The 15,895-nt window shown below is 49.6% G+C and overlaps 1 protein-coding gene across 2 annotated transcripts in view; it reads left to right on the top strand.

Annotated features, from left to right (window-relative positions):
- CCDC93 (coiled-coil domain containing 93) overlaps positions 1 to 13,558 on the top strand; it is a 92,828-nt gene extending 79,270 nt beyond the window's left edge. For both annotated transcript variants that reach the window (XM_044242606.1, XM_044242605.1), the window contains exons 23-24: positions 3,907 to 4,020; positions 8,517 to 13,558. In XM_044242606.1, coding sequence (XP_044098541.1) covers positions 3,907 to 4,020; positions 8,517 to 8,570 — 168 coding nt within the window. In that variant the 3' untranslated portion in view covers positions 8,571 to 13,558. The remainder of the gene's footprint in view (positions 1 to 3,906; positions 4,021 to 8,516) is intronic.
- The last annotated feature ends 2,337 nt before the right edge of the window (positions 13,559 to 15,895 follow it).

Below are 15,895 nucleotides of genomic sequence, written 5' to 3'. Positions count from 1 at the left end.
CACACAGATGGCCAACCTTCACGCTGCCTATAATCTCATCTCATAAGAGATGAACTAAGGGCAGAAGCTCTTTATATCCCTTCCCCTCTAGAAAAAAGCTAACCTTCCCCTTAGTGACTTCAATAAAATGGTGTCAGTGGAGGAAAAGAAAATTACCAATAGTGACAAAACTATTCGGCCCCAAAAATGAAAGCAGTTGTGAGGCAGCACGTGGCCTGCCTTGCACGGGTACACAAATCCAAGTCAGGACGGCCCCTTCTTGATGAACTAGGTAGGGTGTAGCAGAAGAGGAGCACAGAGAGCCCAGCCGACCACAAGCCTTTAACAGGATCACAGCGTGGCAGACCTTTCCGCCCTGCCATCATGCATCATGCTCCTCAGGGAGCGGCTTTTTTATTTATTTTTTTTTTTTTTGAGAATTTATGAGAGCCGCTGAGTGGGGGTCAGGGAGCGGGAGAGAGAATCTTAAGCAGGTTCCACCCCAGCACAGAGCCTAATATGGGGCTCCATCTCACAACCCTGAGATCATAACCTGAGCTGAAATCAAGAGGCAGCGGCTCAAGCCACTGAGCCACCTGGCAACCTGCAGAGCTGCTCTTGTCCATAGTAAAGAACACTGGCAATCGATTTGGAGTTTGTTTCTTTCCCCTTGGCTTCCTGTTTACCAGGAGATGCCTTCCTTGGGAAGGAAACAGATGTGATCCGTTCATCGTCTCCATTCTCCCCAGGCTTCGTGCTGTTGGTACCTCAGTGCTGACCGGGGGAAGAGGCTGCTCTGTGCATCTGCCTCCCCAGCTAGGTGGTGGGGTACAAGATGGGGGGGGGGCGTGCCCATGGACAGAGAGGGCTCTCTTCTTCATGTGTCCATCACCAGGGGCGAGCCCGGCACCTGACCCACGGTGGGCTTTCAGGAACTGTTTGCTGAGTGAGTGAATTCGTTCAGTTGACTGCAAAGTCAGTTCTCAAAGAGGGTTCCCGGTCAGGTTTGAATATTGGCACTTCAAATGCAAGAAGGCTGTCTTTGCAGAACAGCATGTGTTTGAATGCAGTCTTTTGATGTATTTGTTTCAAAACCAAAAGTCCCTGTATGGATGCGACCGTGGCTCCTGCTCAGAGTGTATGTGGCAGGGAGTCTGTGTCCTCATAGAGCACACACACACCCAGAATCGGTGGCTGTGGGATGTACACAGAGTGGACCATAGACCAGCAGTGTATACACGCAACAGTGTATGGTACACAGAGGGGCTCCTGAGTGAAGAGAGAGTCACGTAGTGAAAGGCGTTTTATTTTTTTAAAGATTTTATTTATTTGACAGAGAGAGAGAGCACAAGCAGGGGGAGTGGCAAGCAGAGGGAGAGGGAGAAGCGGGCTTCCCGCAGAGCAGGGAGCCCAATGCAGGGCTCGATCCCCATTCCCTGGGATCATGACCCAAGCTGAAGGCAGACACTTAATGACTGAGCCGCCCAGGCGCCCCGCTGGAAGGCATTTGCACCTCATCCCAAGGAGGTGAATCCTGGGAGCAGGTGCTCAGCAGAAGAATCTGGGGCTCCTGACCTAGGGTGTGGGGGTGAGCAAGGAATGGGAACAGTGTTCCTGGGGACGGGCTTCTAGGACAGTGTGAAAATAAAACTCAGACCTAAGAGTCATCTCCTGATTCTGAGGGTGAGGGGGCTCGATCTGCTTGTTATCACTCACATTCTGGGTGTCGGTGTGAAGACAAAACCTAGTCTCTGTTGAAGAGCTACCTTGAACTGAGTGATGTGTCGTTCATGTCACAGTTAATGTCATCTGTACCTTGTGACCTGTGATCTAGGTGATAATATTCTTATTTTGCAACTAGGATACCTGTCATTCCAAAAGATGAAATAACCTGTCCAGGTATACACAGTGAGTGACAGTAGTAGGATTGGAACCCAGGTCTCTCTGTCCTCAAGCTCAGTCCATTTCAGGGTTGCTGCACTACCTTTTGCAGTGGGTCCTGGGGACATTCAAATTAAATTTATTCAAGTTCCCTATTTATAGCACTAAAATGTAGTCATTCATGGCCAAATTTTCTGCTGGAGGACAGAGCAGGCAGGAAAGTTTTGGGATCCAACTACCAGGCTTTGCAACTCAAGGGGTGGCGACCCAGCAGAGAGGTCCCACCCACTCAGCAGAAAACGTTCCTAGCAACTGTGGGACATGGGTTACAGGAACCATAGTCATCTGGGCAGCATCAGGAAGTCCTCCGGAAGGGACCAGGGCCGCCTGCTGAGCCAGGGCCAAGTGTAAGATGGCCCTGACCAGCGTCTCCAGAGGGGACTGCCTGCCTCCTGGTTAGCAGACTCCAGACCTGGTCCCAGTGTCCATGTGCAGACCTGTGGAAAGACGGCAGGGGGCTCAGGATCAGGTCACCAGGTGACTTCGGAGCTGGACACATGGTCAGGAGTGGTCCAGGCAGATCAGTGGCTCTGTGGGGACACCGGGTTGCAGTTCACCAGGTAATGGGCCTGGGGATGACTGGGATCCCGTCCAGCCAGTGAAGCTTTAACCTGAATTTACTGAGTGGTCCCTTCCAATGCGTACCTCAGAAGCACTGCTCAGGCATCAGAGGCCAGTGAGCCCGTCCAACGCACTCGTGAGCACCTGCTGTGAGCCAGGCACCAGCTGCCTCCACAGCTTTCTGCCCTCGCCATCTGCGATGCTCTCGCTTGCTGCTGGAAATCATGCACATACCACTGCCGACTCTGCCCAAATGTCATCTCCTCAGAGAGCCCTCTCTGACCCTCCAGCCTGAAGAGGCTGTGCACCCACCCACCTCTCTGTGCCCCAGCCCTGTCACTGTCTTCACAGTGGTGATCATGAATAGGACTTTGCACATGGAGCTCATTGTGTGAGATGTGTGGTTAGCATCAGCCCCTCTAGCTCACACCCTCTACAGGAACAGTGACATGACCTCGTCACCACCACGTTTAGTCCTCAGGGTGATCACGCAATATTTGTTCAAATATTAAGCTGTTCAGTACCTTAGGAAAGTCTCTTTAACCCAAATGATCCTGTATTTATGAGGTCACTGTCCTGGAAACACCCTAAATTTTCCACCAATAGAAAAATGGGTAAAATAGCTGTATGATTGGGAATATTCTTAAAGTTTTTTAGGTTTTTTTTTTTTTTTTAAGATTTTATTTATTTATTTGACAGAGATCACAAGTAGGCAGAGAGAGAGTGGAAGAGAAGCAGGCTTCCTGCTGAGCTGAGAGCCCGATGCAGGGCTAGATCCCAGGACCCTGGGATCATGACCTGAGCTGAAGGCAGATGCTTTAACCCACTGAACCACCCAGATGCCTTGAGTATTTTAGGTTTTGATTGTAGAAAATGTATAATAGCATGGAAATACTATGAAAATGTATGGAAATAATGCAAGAAAGCAGACTCAGTTATTTACATAGGAATTTCTCAGCCTCAGCACAGTTAACATTTTGGACCAGATGACACCTTGTCGTGTGAGGGCTGGGCTGCACATTGTAGAAGGTTTAGCGGCATCCCTGGCTCCTAGTGGACCCTCTCCTCTCAGCTGTGGCTACTTAATCCATCCCCAGACACTACCTCATGCTCTTCAGGGGCCAGAATAGCCCCTGGTTGAGAAGCACCAGGCCGTTGATTGTCAAACTGTAGACACACACACACACACACACACACACACAAATGGGACAGTTAGTGCCCAGTAATAGAATTGCTGAAGAAATGAGAGAAGCCTCTTTGTAATTTCACCCATATAAATAGGTCAGGCTCAGAAGTGGTGTGCAGAAAGAGAAATACTGGAAGGAAGTCCATGAAAATATTGGTAATAGTCGCCTTCTGAGTGTTGCCAGCAGCCCTTGGTCACAGTGTGCCCCTTCCTCCCCATTTCCCAAACTATTTCCGCAGATGGAGAAGAAGAAGCAAGAGAACAAGATGCGAAGAGACCAGTTGAACGACCAGTACTTGGAACTGTTAGAAAAGCAGAGGCTGTACTTTAAGACTGTGAAGGAGTTCAAGGAGGTAAGGCGGAGATGGGGCCAGCCACAGAAGGCTGTGGGGGGGTTGTGTGTGTCTCAAGACGAGCCTTGAAAAACCAGAGCGGTTGCCTGGTTCCCCACTGGTCTGGGGATGGGCCACAGCTGTGTGATCCCACAGTGAAGTACCGCATCTAGCTAGTTCAGGACTGTGTGGTTCGCTGGACCATTCTCAAGTCTCGAACGTTCTGAGAGACATCACGTCTTCATTTTCATTCCCCTAACGTTTAGTAAGCATATTAAACCCACAAGAAAATAGCATCAAAGGCCACCTGGGAACAGCATTCATTACACATTCAGATCTGGAATTTTCCTTCATCCCATCCTAGGTGGGAAAGGGACCTTGGGAAGCCTGTGGGAAGAGTGAACTTTGAGCTTGGCAGGCTTGGGTTCGAACCCTGCCTTTAGCACTTACCAGCTGTGCACTTGGGCAGTGGCTAAATCCCCTCACACCTGTTTCCTCATCGGTGGATTCTGCTGGGTCACATGAGGGATAAAGGCGTCTGCCTCCTATGATGTCCCACACTCAGCTGAATTTTGTCTCCCCGTCTTCTCTCCCTGCATTTGGGAATGGACCATGCTCCATGGGCTCAGAAAGAAAAGTGTTTGCCCTTTTCTTATGAGATTTTCCAGAAAGGAGACTTCATTTTGCCACTTACTGGGGTATCAGCTACTTCATTTTCAGGAATTCCTTCCCCCTTTCTAACTCAAATCCATGTGATTTCAGAGAGTGTAGAGATTGCTGAATATAGACAGCTAGAGGTGTAGCTTGTATGTATCCTGGTGTTGGGTCTGCAGAATAAGAAGTATGATCTTTTCATACCAAAAATTTTATTTCTGTACATTTTTAAAAATTTGTTTCTCCTTCCCAATTTTTCCTTTTCTACCTCTCCTTTCCTTTTTTTTAAATTTAACTTTTGGGGGCCACAACCCACAGACATTTCAAAATCTTTCACACTTTCCATAAATGTTCTTCCAGCTCCTTCCATGCCTCTGGGGTATATCAGGTTGTTAAACAGACCCACTCCCTGTGTCAAGAAGCTTAATGTTATGGTTGGGGAGACAGATAGCAAGCTAGGAAACACAAATCCCAGTAAACAAGTAGTAACAAATAACTAACTTCAGTTTTGGCTGGGGGAAGGGGCACTAACAGAGATGGTGCGATCAGAGAAGGTCTGTCTCGGGTGCGGACTTGGCCATGGGTGCAGCAGGAGACGTAAGCCTGGGCAGCTGGGAGGGTGACTGGGTGAAGTGCTTGGGGTCAGGAGCCCCATGTGGTTAGCAGGGGCTGGAGCTGAAGTTTTGGAAGGGCTAATGAGTGAGCTGAGGGATCAAACAGGACTCACTGCTCCCCAGCAGAACTTTTTTTTCCCCTTTAATGCAAATAATTCAGAAAGAGAAAAGGCCCAGCAGGGAGGAATGAAATGTTGCTTGGGCAAGCCAGCACTGCCCTTTTGACAACAGAAACAGAAAACAGATAAGTTGAGGAGGGTAAGTATAAGCTGTCCAAATCAAAGCACATAAAAGCAAAATGGACAAGCTCATTCTCGTACTCTGCGCTCTCAGAACTGAGATGACCTCCTAAGGGAGTGGTTCCTTCAGGGATGGTAAGCATCGGACTTTCTGTGTTCCTGTCTCCCTGGGCGCAGAGCCTCTTGTGCCAGGGAGCACAAGGGGGTGCCTCCAAGCCGCTGAGACCCCCCAGACCATGTGCCTGCCTGTGCCATTTTCCTCCATCCAGAACAAGTCAGGGGAAAAAGAGAAAGGGGAGTGTGTGTTCTTCAGACAACTAAACAGATTTCATTTAAGGGACTCCCCTTTAAAAAACAAACAAACAAAAAAAAAACAGCCTATTTTCTTGGTTTTTGACATGAAAGTGATAATATTTACTACTTTTTTCTTCTTTAACATTTTACTTGGCAAAGATTTAAAATTAGCAACTGCGTGTCAGTGTTCCGAAATCTTGAACTTCTTCTACCCGCTCGTCTGAGGTGACGTGGCCCCTCTTGGGGCCGCCGCAGCTTGAGGAAGAAGAGGCAGCAGAGGCTGGCAGCTCCCTGGTTTCCGCTCCTTCAGCCCGAGCGGTGCTGCTCTTTCACCAGAGGGCAGTTACCTGATAAGATCTCCTGTGTGGTGGAAGATCCGTCTGAAGGAGCAGACCTTCATCCCAGGCTCTTCTTCCAGAACGCTCTCTGTTCTGCTCTCTGTCCTTGCCTCTCCCCTGCCTGCCTGGTCTCCGCTGGGTTCCCCGTGCCCACCATTTCCCAGTCTCTGGTGCTCGTGCCAGCAGCCGCACGCAGAGCACAACCGCAGGGTCCGGAGCCCGGCCCTGGCCACCTCCGTCGTGCCCTTCAGTGGGTTTGTGTCCTGCATGCTCACTGAGCCGCAATGGCGCGCCCCCCCCCCATCCTGAGCCCCAGCCTCCTCTGGCCTCGGGACACTGGTTACGGACATCCTGTGATGTCTGAGTCTCCGTGGGCTTGCTTGTCGCAGCTGGGTTTGCTGACAGCAAGTCTGCCAGGGAACAACACATACTCTGAAATCTCTTCAGCTGCTGTGTCACATTAATTAGCCATGTCTCTAAACCACAGTCTCTCTTAAGGTCACGAAAACAAGCTTTAAATTCTAGCCTCACACTGACGAATGCAGGCCATACATTTTCATGAAGCTGACTTTGAGTCCAGTTTCGAGGGGCTGCCCTTCCATGTCGGGCACGTGGTGGGCCGCATGCCGTCTTCAGTAGGAGAGAAACAGAGGCAAGGAGGTTTTTTCCCTTCTCTTCTGGAAGGAAATGCCTAAAGGACCCTTTCTGCATTTGCTTTGAACAGGTGGACAGTATCATTCTGTAGCTTCCTCAAAGGCCTCCAGTAGATTGCGTGAGACTTCGTCAGCGCTCACACATAGCAAGTGACAGGAGGACACCTGTCCTCAATGTTCCGGCATCATGTCGGCGTCTTGTGCATACCTTGGCCCCTGCTGAGGACGCTACGTGCACCAGACACTGCTGAGTTGTTTTGCCTCATTTAGAAGTGAAAGTGGGTGACAGCTGAATGTATTTATTCATGGCTTTGTTACCTTTTTTATTATGGAAATTTTCAAAAATTACACAGAAGTAGGGAGATTCATAATAGTATGACTCTCTGCCTGTTCTTCTTCCTTCTTTACCCCCACACCAGCACTTTATTCTTGGCTAAAGCTTTTCTCCCCAAGCAAATCTCACTAACTCATTTTATTTTATTTTCAATAATTCCTTTTAAAGAGGAAAACTTTCTTCTCTAGTAAAACAAATGTTACTAAAGGTCTTTCTCTTCCCGTGCCCCAGGACCAGTGAACTGCCTCCCCCTCCAGGAACCTGCAGTCAGAAAGTGTCAGAGTGCCTTGCTTCTGACAGTAATTCAGCCTTAGCCCCGGCCCGGAGCCCAGCCCTGAGGAGAAGGCTAAGTACCTGCACATGAACTGGCACTTAGTAAAAACAGGGTCCCTGCAGCCGTGAGCTATGATACTGCCAGAAAGAACCAAGGGCCTGCAGAGAGCTGGGAGCACCTAGCTAGGACCAGGGAGATGGAAATGTTGACTTTGGGGGTCTTGGATGCAGAGGGCTCAAGGGTGGAAGAATTTCTTCCACACTAAGGGCCTCTCCAGGGGAGCATGGCTTCTGGACACCTGGCCTCACTCTCCGGCTGGGCCCCTCCAGCTTGCCTCTCCAGGCCCTTCCTGCTACCATGTTCACTTCTCAGTTTAAAGCCAGCTCCTGGTGACAGGGCCCAAGGATGGAGGGGAGAGTGAGTGCCAGCAGATGGAGGTATCCTGAGTTGTCAAGGCCAGTGGGAACAAGAGGGAAGGAGCATGCGTAGTGAGCAGCTCTGGGTCATGTTTGAAGAGGCAGATACAGAGTGATGCAGAGGTGACATCAGGTTCCACACGCAGGGCTGGGACCAGTGACCTCCCTCAGTACACGCAGTCATGGATCTCATACAGCTTATTTGTAAAGAGGAGGATCCCTCAGTGCATGTCTCTCTCCCAGTCTTCTGTGAGTTTGTTTTCTTAAAGCTAAGGATGTACCCAGTCTTCGCTGTTGTCAGGGTAAGAACTTGGCCATGTGCTCTGCTTGCTGTGTGAACTAGGTTTGTCTTTCATCACTCCTTCAGCTGCGGGCTCCGAGTACCTTCCCCTTCCTTCCTTACCACGGTGGTCCAGGATTGGCGCTTAAGTGTCTGCTGGCTGCTTCTGGCCCCTTGAGAGCTACAGGGGTTCCATGAAGTCTTTTGGAAGGACAGTGCCTAATCCTCACCCCGCTCTCAGTCTGACAGTCCAGAAGCCAGTTGTCGTTACAGTAATTTTGGCACCGGAGGCCAGGTGAACCCGTCCCGGCCACTCCACAGTGCTGGAGGCAGCGTGCACGGGGCCCGGTCTAGTTGGCCCGTCGCTGTGTCTCCGGGGACTAGGGAAAGCTAATGGACACATTCTCTGTTTCCTCTCCAGGAGGGCCGCAAGAATGAGGTGCTGCTGTCCAAAATGAGAGCCAAGGCCTCTTGAAGATTCCCAGACGTCACCATATGTCATCGATTTTTTTTAACGCCATTTATCAACTGCAAGATGGTGAAGATAGTTCTGAACACTACAGTAGAGAGATGCAGGGGCCATGATCGCAGCACCAGGATATTTTCTTTCTCCCATTTGCTTCCATTTCATCTCTCTGTTGTTGACGGAACCAGACGGTGCAGACGCGGTGGCTTGGAGAACACCCGTCATCCTATGAAGAAATGCGGGCAGTATCTGTTCTGTGTCGGGTCAGCTTGAATTTCTCCAGTAACATTGCACATATGAAGGTACCTGTATCTGTGTGGACTCTGAATAAAAAGGAATTCACTTGTTCAGCAGATGTTAATTGAGCAACCATTGAGAAGTAGGCACTGAGGGAGACAGAAGTATAAAATCCAGGCCCTGTGCCTTGGGCAGCCAGCAAGTGGCCCAGGGAGCAGAAACAGCCCATTTGACCCAGAGCTCAGTCACCTGAGGTTTTTTGGTTTGTTTTTTTTTTTTTTTTTTTTTAGTAAGCAAAGACTTAGCTGAATGACCAGCCCACGTGAATATGGTCATATGGGCCCTTTGCTTACCCTTGGTGCCTTTTGTTACTGGCTCCTCGAGGTGTCAGCCAGCAGTCTTAATTGTGTAGCCGCAAGAATGAAAGCTCAGTGGCTGAATTCTTACACATGACTCGAGTTTATTTCACCAAAAATTGAAAACAGGGGCCTCATATTGAGGACCCCGTAAACAAGAAGGACACCTTAATATGCCCTGTTTCTCACGTGAGTCCCAGCCAGACATGGTGCCCCCCTCTTCATTAGGCACACATGCCAGGAGCTCCATATCTGGACAGGTCCTGGGCCAAGCAAAGAGATGAGACACACACCATCCACTAGGCTCCAGGGATTGCGTGATAAATGCTGTGAGCAGAAAGCAGAGGGCATTGGAGGAGGAAGAACAGTGAGGCACACAGAGATCCAGGAGACTTCATAGGGGAGGCAGTACTGGGACTAGAGCAGAACGGGGAGTTGCATTTTAACAGGCGGAGATAGGTGGGAAGGCCACTTTGGATAAATATGACTGTAATTAGAAATTTGAAAGGGTGCAGGGAGAGTACAAGCGTGCTTGTTGGGCAAGGAGTGGAGGGGCCTGTCTCTGCAGGAAAGGCCGGCTGGGACCAGCCTTCAGGACCAGGGGAGGCGGGGGCTTGAAGGCAGGCAGAGTAGTAGACTCTGTCCTCCAGAAATGAGCAGTCAGGACCAGATGGGGAGCCCCTCCTTTCGTGGCTGTCAGGGATCCGGCAGCCCAGCTGTGTCCAGTGAACCCTGGCACGAGGTGGGCATTTCATTCTGCATGCTTGCACACATGCTAGTCAGCAGGCTCAAACGTGACGCGTAGAAACTTATACAGGGAGGCAGCTGGGGTGTTCAGTGCAGTCACAGGAACAGCACATCCATTCTTAGTTCTCTGAGATGTGTAGTAAGCAAATCTGATGTGCACAGGCCTTTAAAAATCCCTTGCTGGATTAGCAGTAGGCACTGGTTTCTGTGGTCAGGCAGCAAGGCCTGTCCGGCTCCCAGAGCTGTGGAAGTAGCAGGTCCCGAGGTGATGCTCCCCTGTGCCAAGTGTGCCCTTCCTGGGCCCTGTACGTCTCCCCTCAGTGGCTCCCACAGGGCTGCTGTCAGCTGCATGTTGATTTTTGAAACGGCCCCATGAAGTTGAAGCCAGTGACAGCCAGAAACCAGGTGGCCCTCTGAGGGCTGGGGAGGGGGCAGCTGTTTGCCAATTATTTCAGGTTTGGGGAAACATCTGTGTTTTCGTGTTGAGAAGCTCATGGACCTACTCCCTAGCCTTTTGAGCCGTTATGAAATTGTCTATTTGTCCAGAGGTGGTAGGGAGGAGAGTGGGTTATATTCTGGGGTTCAGTAGCCCACCTCTGCTATCAGGGCAAATATGGCATGACGAATCCAAAGCTACTAATTAATAACCATTTAGGGGCATTTATTGGGCTGTGTTTCTAAAGAATTTCATTTTGATTTGGTTTTGCTCTAGGGAGGTATCAGATTTCCTTTCCCCTTTTAACCCACAAGGCCTAATACAGACAAGTTCGTTCCCATTCCTTGGACACATCTTGATTAGACTGCAGGAGCCAGATTAGAAAAGTCTGTGTTTGCTTCAGAGTGGATGGTGTCTTTGTGAGGAATTAGGACCATAAGCATGCCTTACAGTCAGGCCTTAGAGGCCAGTGTGATGCCCTAAGGCCCTTTGACTTCAGAAGCCCCTCAGGAGAGTTCCTTCCGGGACATCTCATGGGCCCAGAGTATGACTGGGTATTGGGCTAAGCCCACAGACTTCTCTGGAGTTTAAAAAGGGGCGGGGGGTGCAGCAGGAAACATGCTTAAGTTACTTATATGAAATGTGTGCTTCCCCAGGAAGCATTCTGTTGCTCCTGTTCAGTCAGAGCCATAAGCTTGCTGTCCGGGTACCCTGGCATTCTTCGCCAGCCTCAGGTGGAACGCCGTCCTCCCTGACACACAGACATCTCGTGGAGTACATGGGCTGCCTTGGTATAAACCGAAGTCAGAGCTGCTGAGCAGTACAAACCAGAGGGCCACGAGGTATATGGGGAGACATTGAGACATGTTCCTTAATGTCCTCTGCCTGGGTTCGGTCTCATGGGTCCCTGGGGTCAGCTCATTGCGCTAGAGGGAGGTGTCAAATGTTTGAGAATGCTGCCAAAGTGACATGTCGGGGTCTGTTTCCTTTTTGAACAGAGCAAATTCCAGGTTTGTCAGGCCTAAGTTCTTGTTAGAGTCTCGAGTGTATGGTTCTCACTGGGTTCTGGTCCGTTGCCCATATTCTGTGGGTAGCCAGGGCCTGCCAGTGTCTGCTAAAGCAGGACCAGAAGGCCGAGGGGCTGGGACAGATAGCAGGCCTTTCTCAGGCTGAGGAATCACTCCTTGACAAACAGCGTAGCTCTTGGGACCCTCTGAAACCAGGAGCAGAGGACAGGGATGGCCCCAGGCAGCCCTCAACTACCTCACCAAGCGCCATCCCCATGACCTCAGGCTGACTGTCGCTGGCCCTGATCACGTCTGTAGTGACCAGAGCAGGCCTGCCAGCAGAGGTTTGGACTGCAAGCAGTGCAGTCCTTGATTCCTGCGCCCCAGGCGTGGCCTGGTCATGCCCTCTCTGCACGTGACTGATGATCAGTGTAGAGGGAAGCAGCCATTCGAGCAATAAACTCTAACAGGTACTTTGCCTGAGCCTGAGAGGTGGAGTTGGCTTGAAGCTTGCTTCAGGGAAGAACGTTGAAGAAGCACTTTATGCTTTCCTTGGGTTTGATGTCGGCTTCAGGGTACAAGCCCTTACCACACAGCAGTCTGGCGAAGAGCCCCAGCAAGGTGAGGTACTTGCTGGCCATCTGTGTGGCCACACAATAGTCAGGTGGGGCACCTTATATGAGGCATCCTCAGAGCCCCCACCCCCCCAACACACGCCTTCTCTCAGTGCTTTTCCCCAAGTCCAGAGCGTTTCTTCCAACAGCACATGGCGATGGGCTGAAAAACACTATGTAAAAAATCCTGTTGTCATGGTGCCCACTCTCCTCACGATAAATGTGTAGAGGCTTTGAGGGGATCTAGTAGCTGGCCTATGGCTCATGTGACATTGTGGGGAATACTTTGGGTTTTCCGCATCAGCCTTATACTCATTCCTCAGACGCGCCAATCTCATACCTGCCCGTGGCTGTTGTCCTTGCTGCTGCCTCTGCCTGGACCACCATCCATCCAAGGTCACGGGCAATGGCTTTCCTAATCTGCTATAGACCCATTCAGTGGTGGCCTGCAGCACCGATCACCTTCTGCACTTTCCCCTGCTGTCTCTCTTGGTGGCACAGGCTACTTACTGTTTGATCTCTTAGTCCTTTGTGAAGTCTGCTGCGTGCCCACCCCCCAGAGTGGGAGAAAGCAGGAACTTTGCAATCTCCCAGAGTCTTGCTCAGGCTAATGGCCAGGAAATCTTGGCAGAAAAAAATAGCTTCTCTAAATTGTGACTTTGTATCCCTGTATTAGCAGAGTTTAGAATGAAACTTGGCATCTAACTGATGCTCCGTTTGCATACAGATGGGCAGTTTCACTCAGCAGCTTGTGAGGATCTCCTAGAGTGTCTGTCAGACTCCAGCCTCGAAGATCGGAACGACAGAGGTGTCAAAAGTCTCAGACCTTTCAAAGCAATTACCTTTCATGTGGGTTTTTTCTCCCCAGATGGGGAAAGAGAAAGGGAACACACCGGGGTCAGGGACTATTAGGTCATGAGTCTGTTTGGTTCAAAGTATGTCATGAACCTAATAGTCACTTGACTAGTTGACATGACTCAGCCACATGAAACCAGGAAGTGGGGAGCAGCACTGGGATGCGGTGTTGGTAGAAGTACGAACTGTGCAGACCCATGGTCGGACAGTATCTCTGAACAGTGCCCAGACGTCTTGAGCCGGCAATGCTACTTCTAGGAATCTTACCCACGTACAGGGATTTTCGTGCAGCATTATTTGTAATAGCAAAAAGTCGGAAACTACCACCAACATAGGGCAAGGGATAAGAAAATCATGGCGAATCCGTGCAACGGGCTCTTAAATTTAGAAGAACGGAGTCACTCTGTATGTACTGCCGTGGGATGATCCCTAAGGCACATGGTAAAGTAGGGGACAAGAGGCTCTTGGTATGCTAGTGTTTGTTTTTGAAAAGGGGAGAGGGGTGGAGAAAAATGCATGTCGATGGGCATACACACGTGTGTGGTGAAAACATGCACATCTGACTATGGATCTTCTGGCGTATGCCTAGACTATCTCTGGGAGGATACACAGGAACCTGACGGCTTCAATTGCCTCTGGGAAGAGGGGTGGGAATTGCTTTTCACTGTATACCTTTTGTACCTTTTGAATTTTATACCATGTACATGTATTATCTATTCAAAAAATAAAAGTTTTTAAATCTTAACTTGATTTCATTTTCTACCAATCAGAAACATGCTAGAAGATTCATGTTCAGTAAATCTGCTTTCCTTAGGAAAAATAATTAACCTCTCCCTTTCTTGGGTCTTGGGGGAAATAGGGAAGTGGAAAGGGGAGCTCGCCTCTTCTGACAGAGCAGCTATAGGGAGAGGAAGCAGGGACGGGAAGGGGGCAGTGGACTGTGAAGCAGTTTCCCCTCTGTTGGTTTGCCCCTCTCTCACGACAGTCACAGCACCACCCCTGTTCCTCTGGTTTTGGGGGTGCAAAAGATGGAGGCAGTACCCCTGAGCCAGAGACATTGCTGCTGGTATCAGCACAAGATGCGTTAGGAGAGCTTCTCTTCTTGCACATTGTTGGGGAAGGATGAGGTGTCTGGAGCAGCCGTAACCATTTTGAGACCATGAGAAGACACATCCCGACAAGCAGAGCTTTGGGCAGAGAGAAAAGACAGGGAGAGCCTGGTTCCCTGAAGGCATGGCGAGCCTCTTGAACCAACCCAGGAGCCCCGCACCCCCGTATTTCTTGTTCCATGAGAAAAATAAATCCCTGACAGATCCTTCATTCAACCAACAAATATTTGAGCTTCTGTTGTGGGTCACGCCCTGGGAATACAGCTGTGAGCAAAGCAGACAGAAGAACTTGCCTTCACTACACTCTAGCGGGGAAGACATACAAGCAAGTTAAGACCATGTAAGCTACAGCGCTTGTTGCTTCAGCGTGCTGATTAAGGGAGAAGGATCGGGAGTGTCTGGGTTGGTGGTGTTTTGCAATTTTATACTGAATAGTTAGGGACTGCCTTTGCATTCTTTACTGGGAGCTACCTTGGTTTTCATTCTGGAAACTACACCAGAGCGCCAGTTAATTTGCTGGCTACTGGAGACACGTACCCAATGGTGTGCCTCCTATAGGGGCCTGCTCGGTATCAGGCTCCTGGTTCTGCCCAGCCTTGCCATAGATGTCACCAGTGCATCCGCCTTACGAAATGTCTCCTGTCCCTAATTGCCCCTTTGACCTGACTCTTAGCCACCCTGATTTTCTTTGAATTCTATAAACTGCACATTATTTTACATGCTTTTATTTTTGTCATGTAGAAAACCAGATGTTGGCTGTGATTTAAAAAACTATGGGTAGTTTCTCTGCATTAACTTAATTTTGATACCTTTTTTTTTTTTTAAGATTTTATTTATTTATTTGAGAGAGAGAGAGTGAGAGAGCACAGAGGGGCAGAGGGAGAGAGAGAGACAGAGTTCCCACTGAGCAGGTACTCGATCCCAGGACCCTGAGATCATGACCTGAGCCAAAGGCAGACGTCTAACCAACTAAACCACCCAGTCGCTCCTAATATTTGTAATTTTTAAAGATAATGTTTACATGTTTTCAAATTAATTCAGGTAAGAGAATGTGCATTTTCTAGACTTATGTGCTGTTTTGTTTCAGAAGTTTGAATACAAAATTGTGATCAAATCCAGCCTAGAAAAGAGTTTCTCCATTGTTTGTCTCTTTAGGATATCTGTGTTCTTAGCATTAAGGAAATATAAACAAACAAACACGTGATTAGTGAGGGAATGAGCCATCCGTGAGGCTTGCCTATGTGGGGGAGATGCCAGGTGGAGGGGCTACTGAGGGTAAAGTCCTTGAAGTAGAAGCAGGCCCAGCAGGTGAGTTTTAAGGAATATGGATGGCACCTGTGCAGGAAATCATTGCAGGGTTTGGGGATTTCAAGACCGATGCCTTGGCAGCTGCACTGACCACAAACCAGGAAAGCAGGGGCAACAGCAGGGAGCCCAGACAAGAGATGATTGATAATCCAGGTGAATATGTACCAGAAACAAAAGCCTTAGAGACTGTGCTTACCCTTTTTAAACCACACTCTGAATTTTCATGTTCTGCTTTTTTCACATATGGAGCACTGAATTATTTGTTGCCACTCTCCACTCCCCTGGAACACACACCTTTGTCATGGCATCCTGGTGGGTGGAATGCTCTTCCCCATCCCTTGACTTCAGTCTTTGGTTGGTCTGTGGGTTGTTAGCAGACTTGCTAGGAGTAAAGGTTTGGAAGTGTGCTTGGGTGGTCAGGCTTGCACACCTAGACCCAAACAAACCGCTGCTTGAAGCTGGACCCGGGAGGGCCCAGCCTGGGTCGGTGAGATCCCAGCCAACTCCTGGACACCTCCCAGACTCAGACACTTTTCTGTATGGCCCAGCGTCAGTGCAGAGAGACCAGGTCAGGGCCCAGAAGAGCAGGCTTCTAGGAATGGTACCCACGTGGGGATTGCTGGACAGCAATCGTGGTCCAAATCCAAACTCCCGTCCGACATGCT

This window comes from Neovison vison, chromosome 3, assembly GCF_020171115.1.
Source record: "Neovison vison isolate M4711 chromosome 3, ASM_NN_V1, whole genome shotgun sequence".
In the NCBI taxonomy this organism is placed as follows: Eukaryota; Metazoa; Chordata; class Mammalia; order Carnivora; family Mustelidae; genus Neogale; species Neogale vison.
This window is presented reverse-complemented; position numbering and strand designations above follow the sequence as displayed.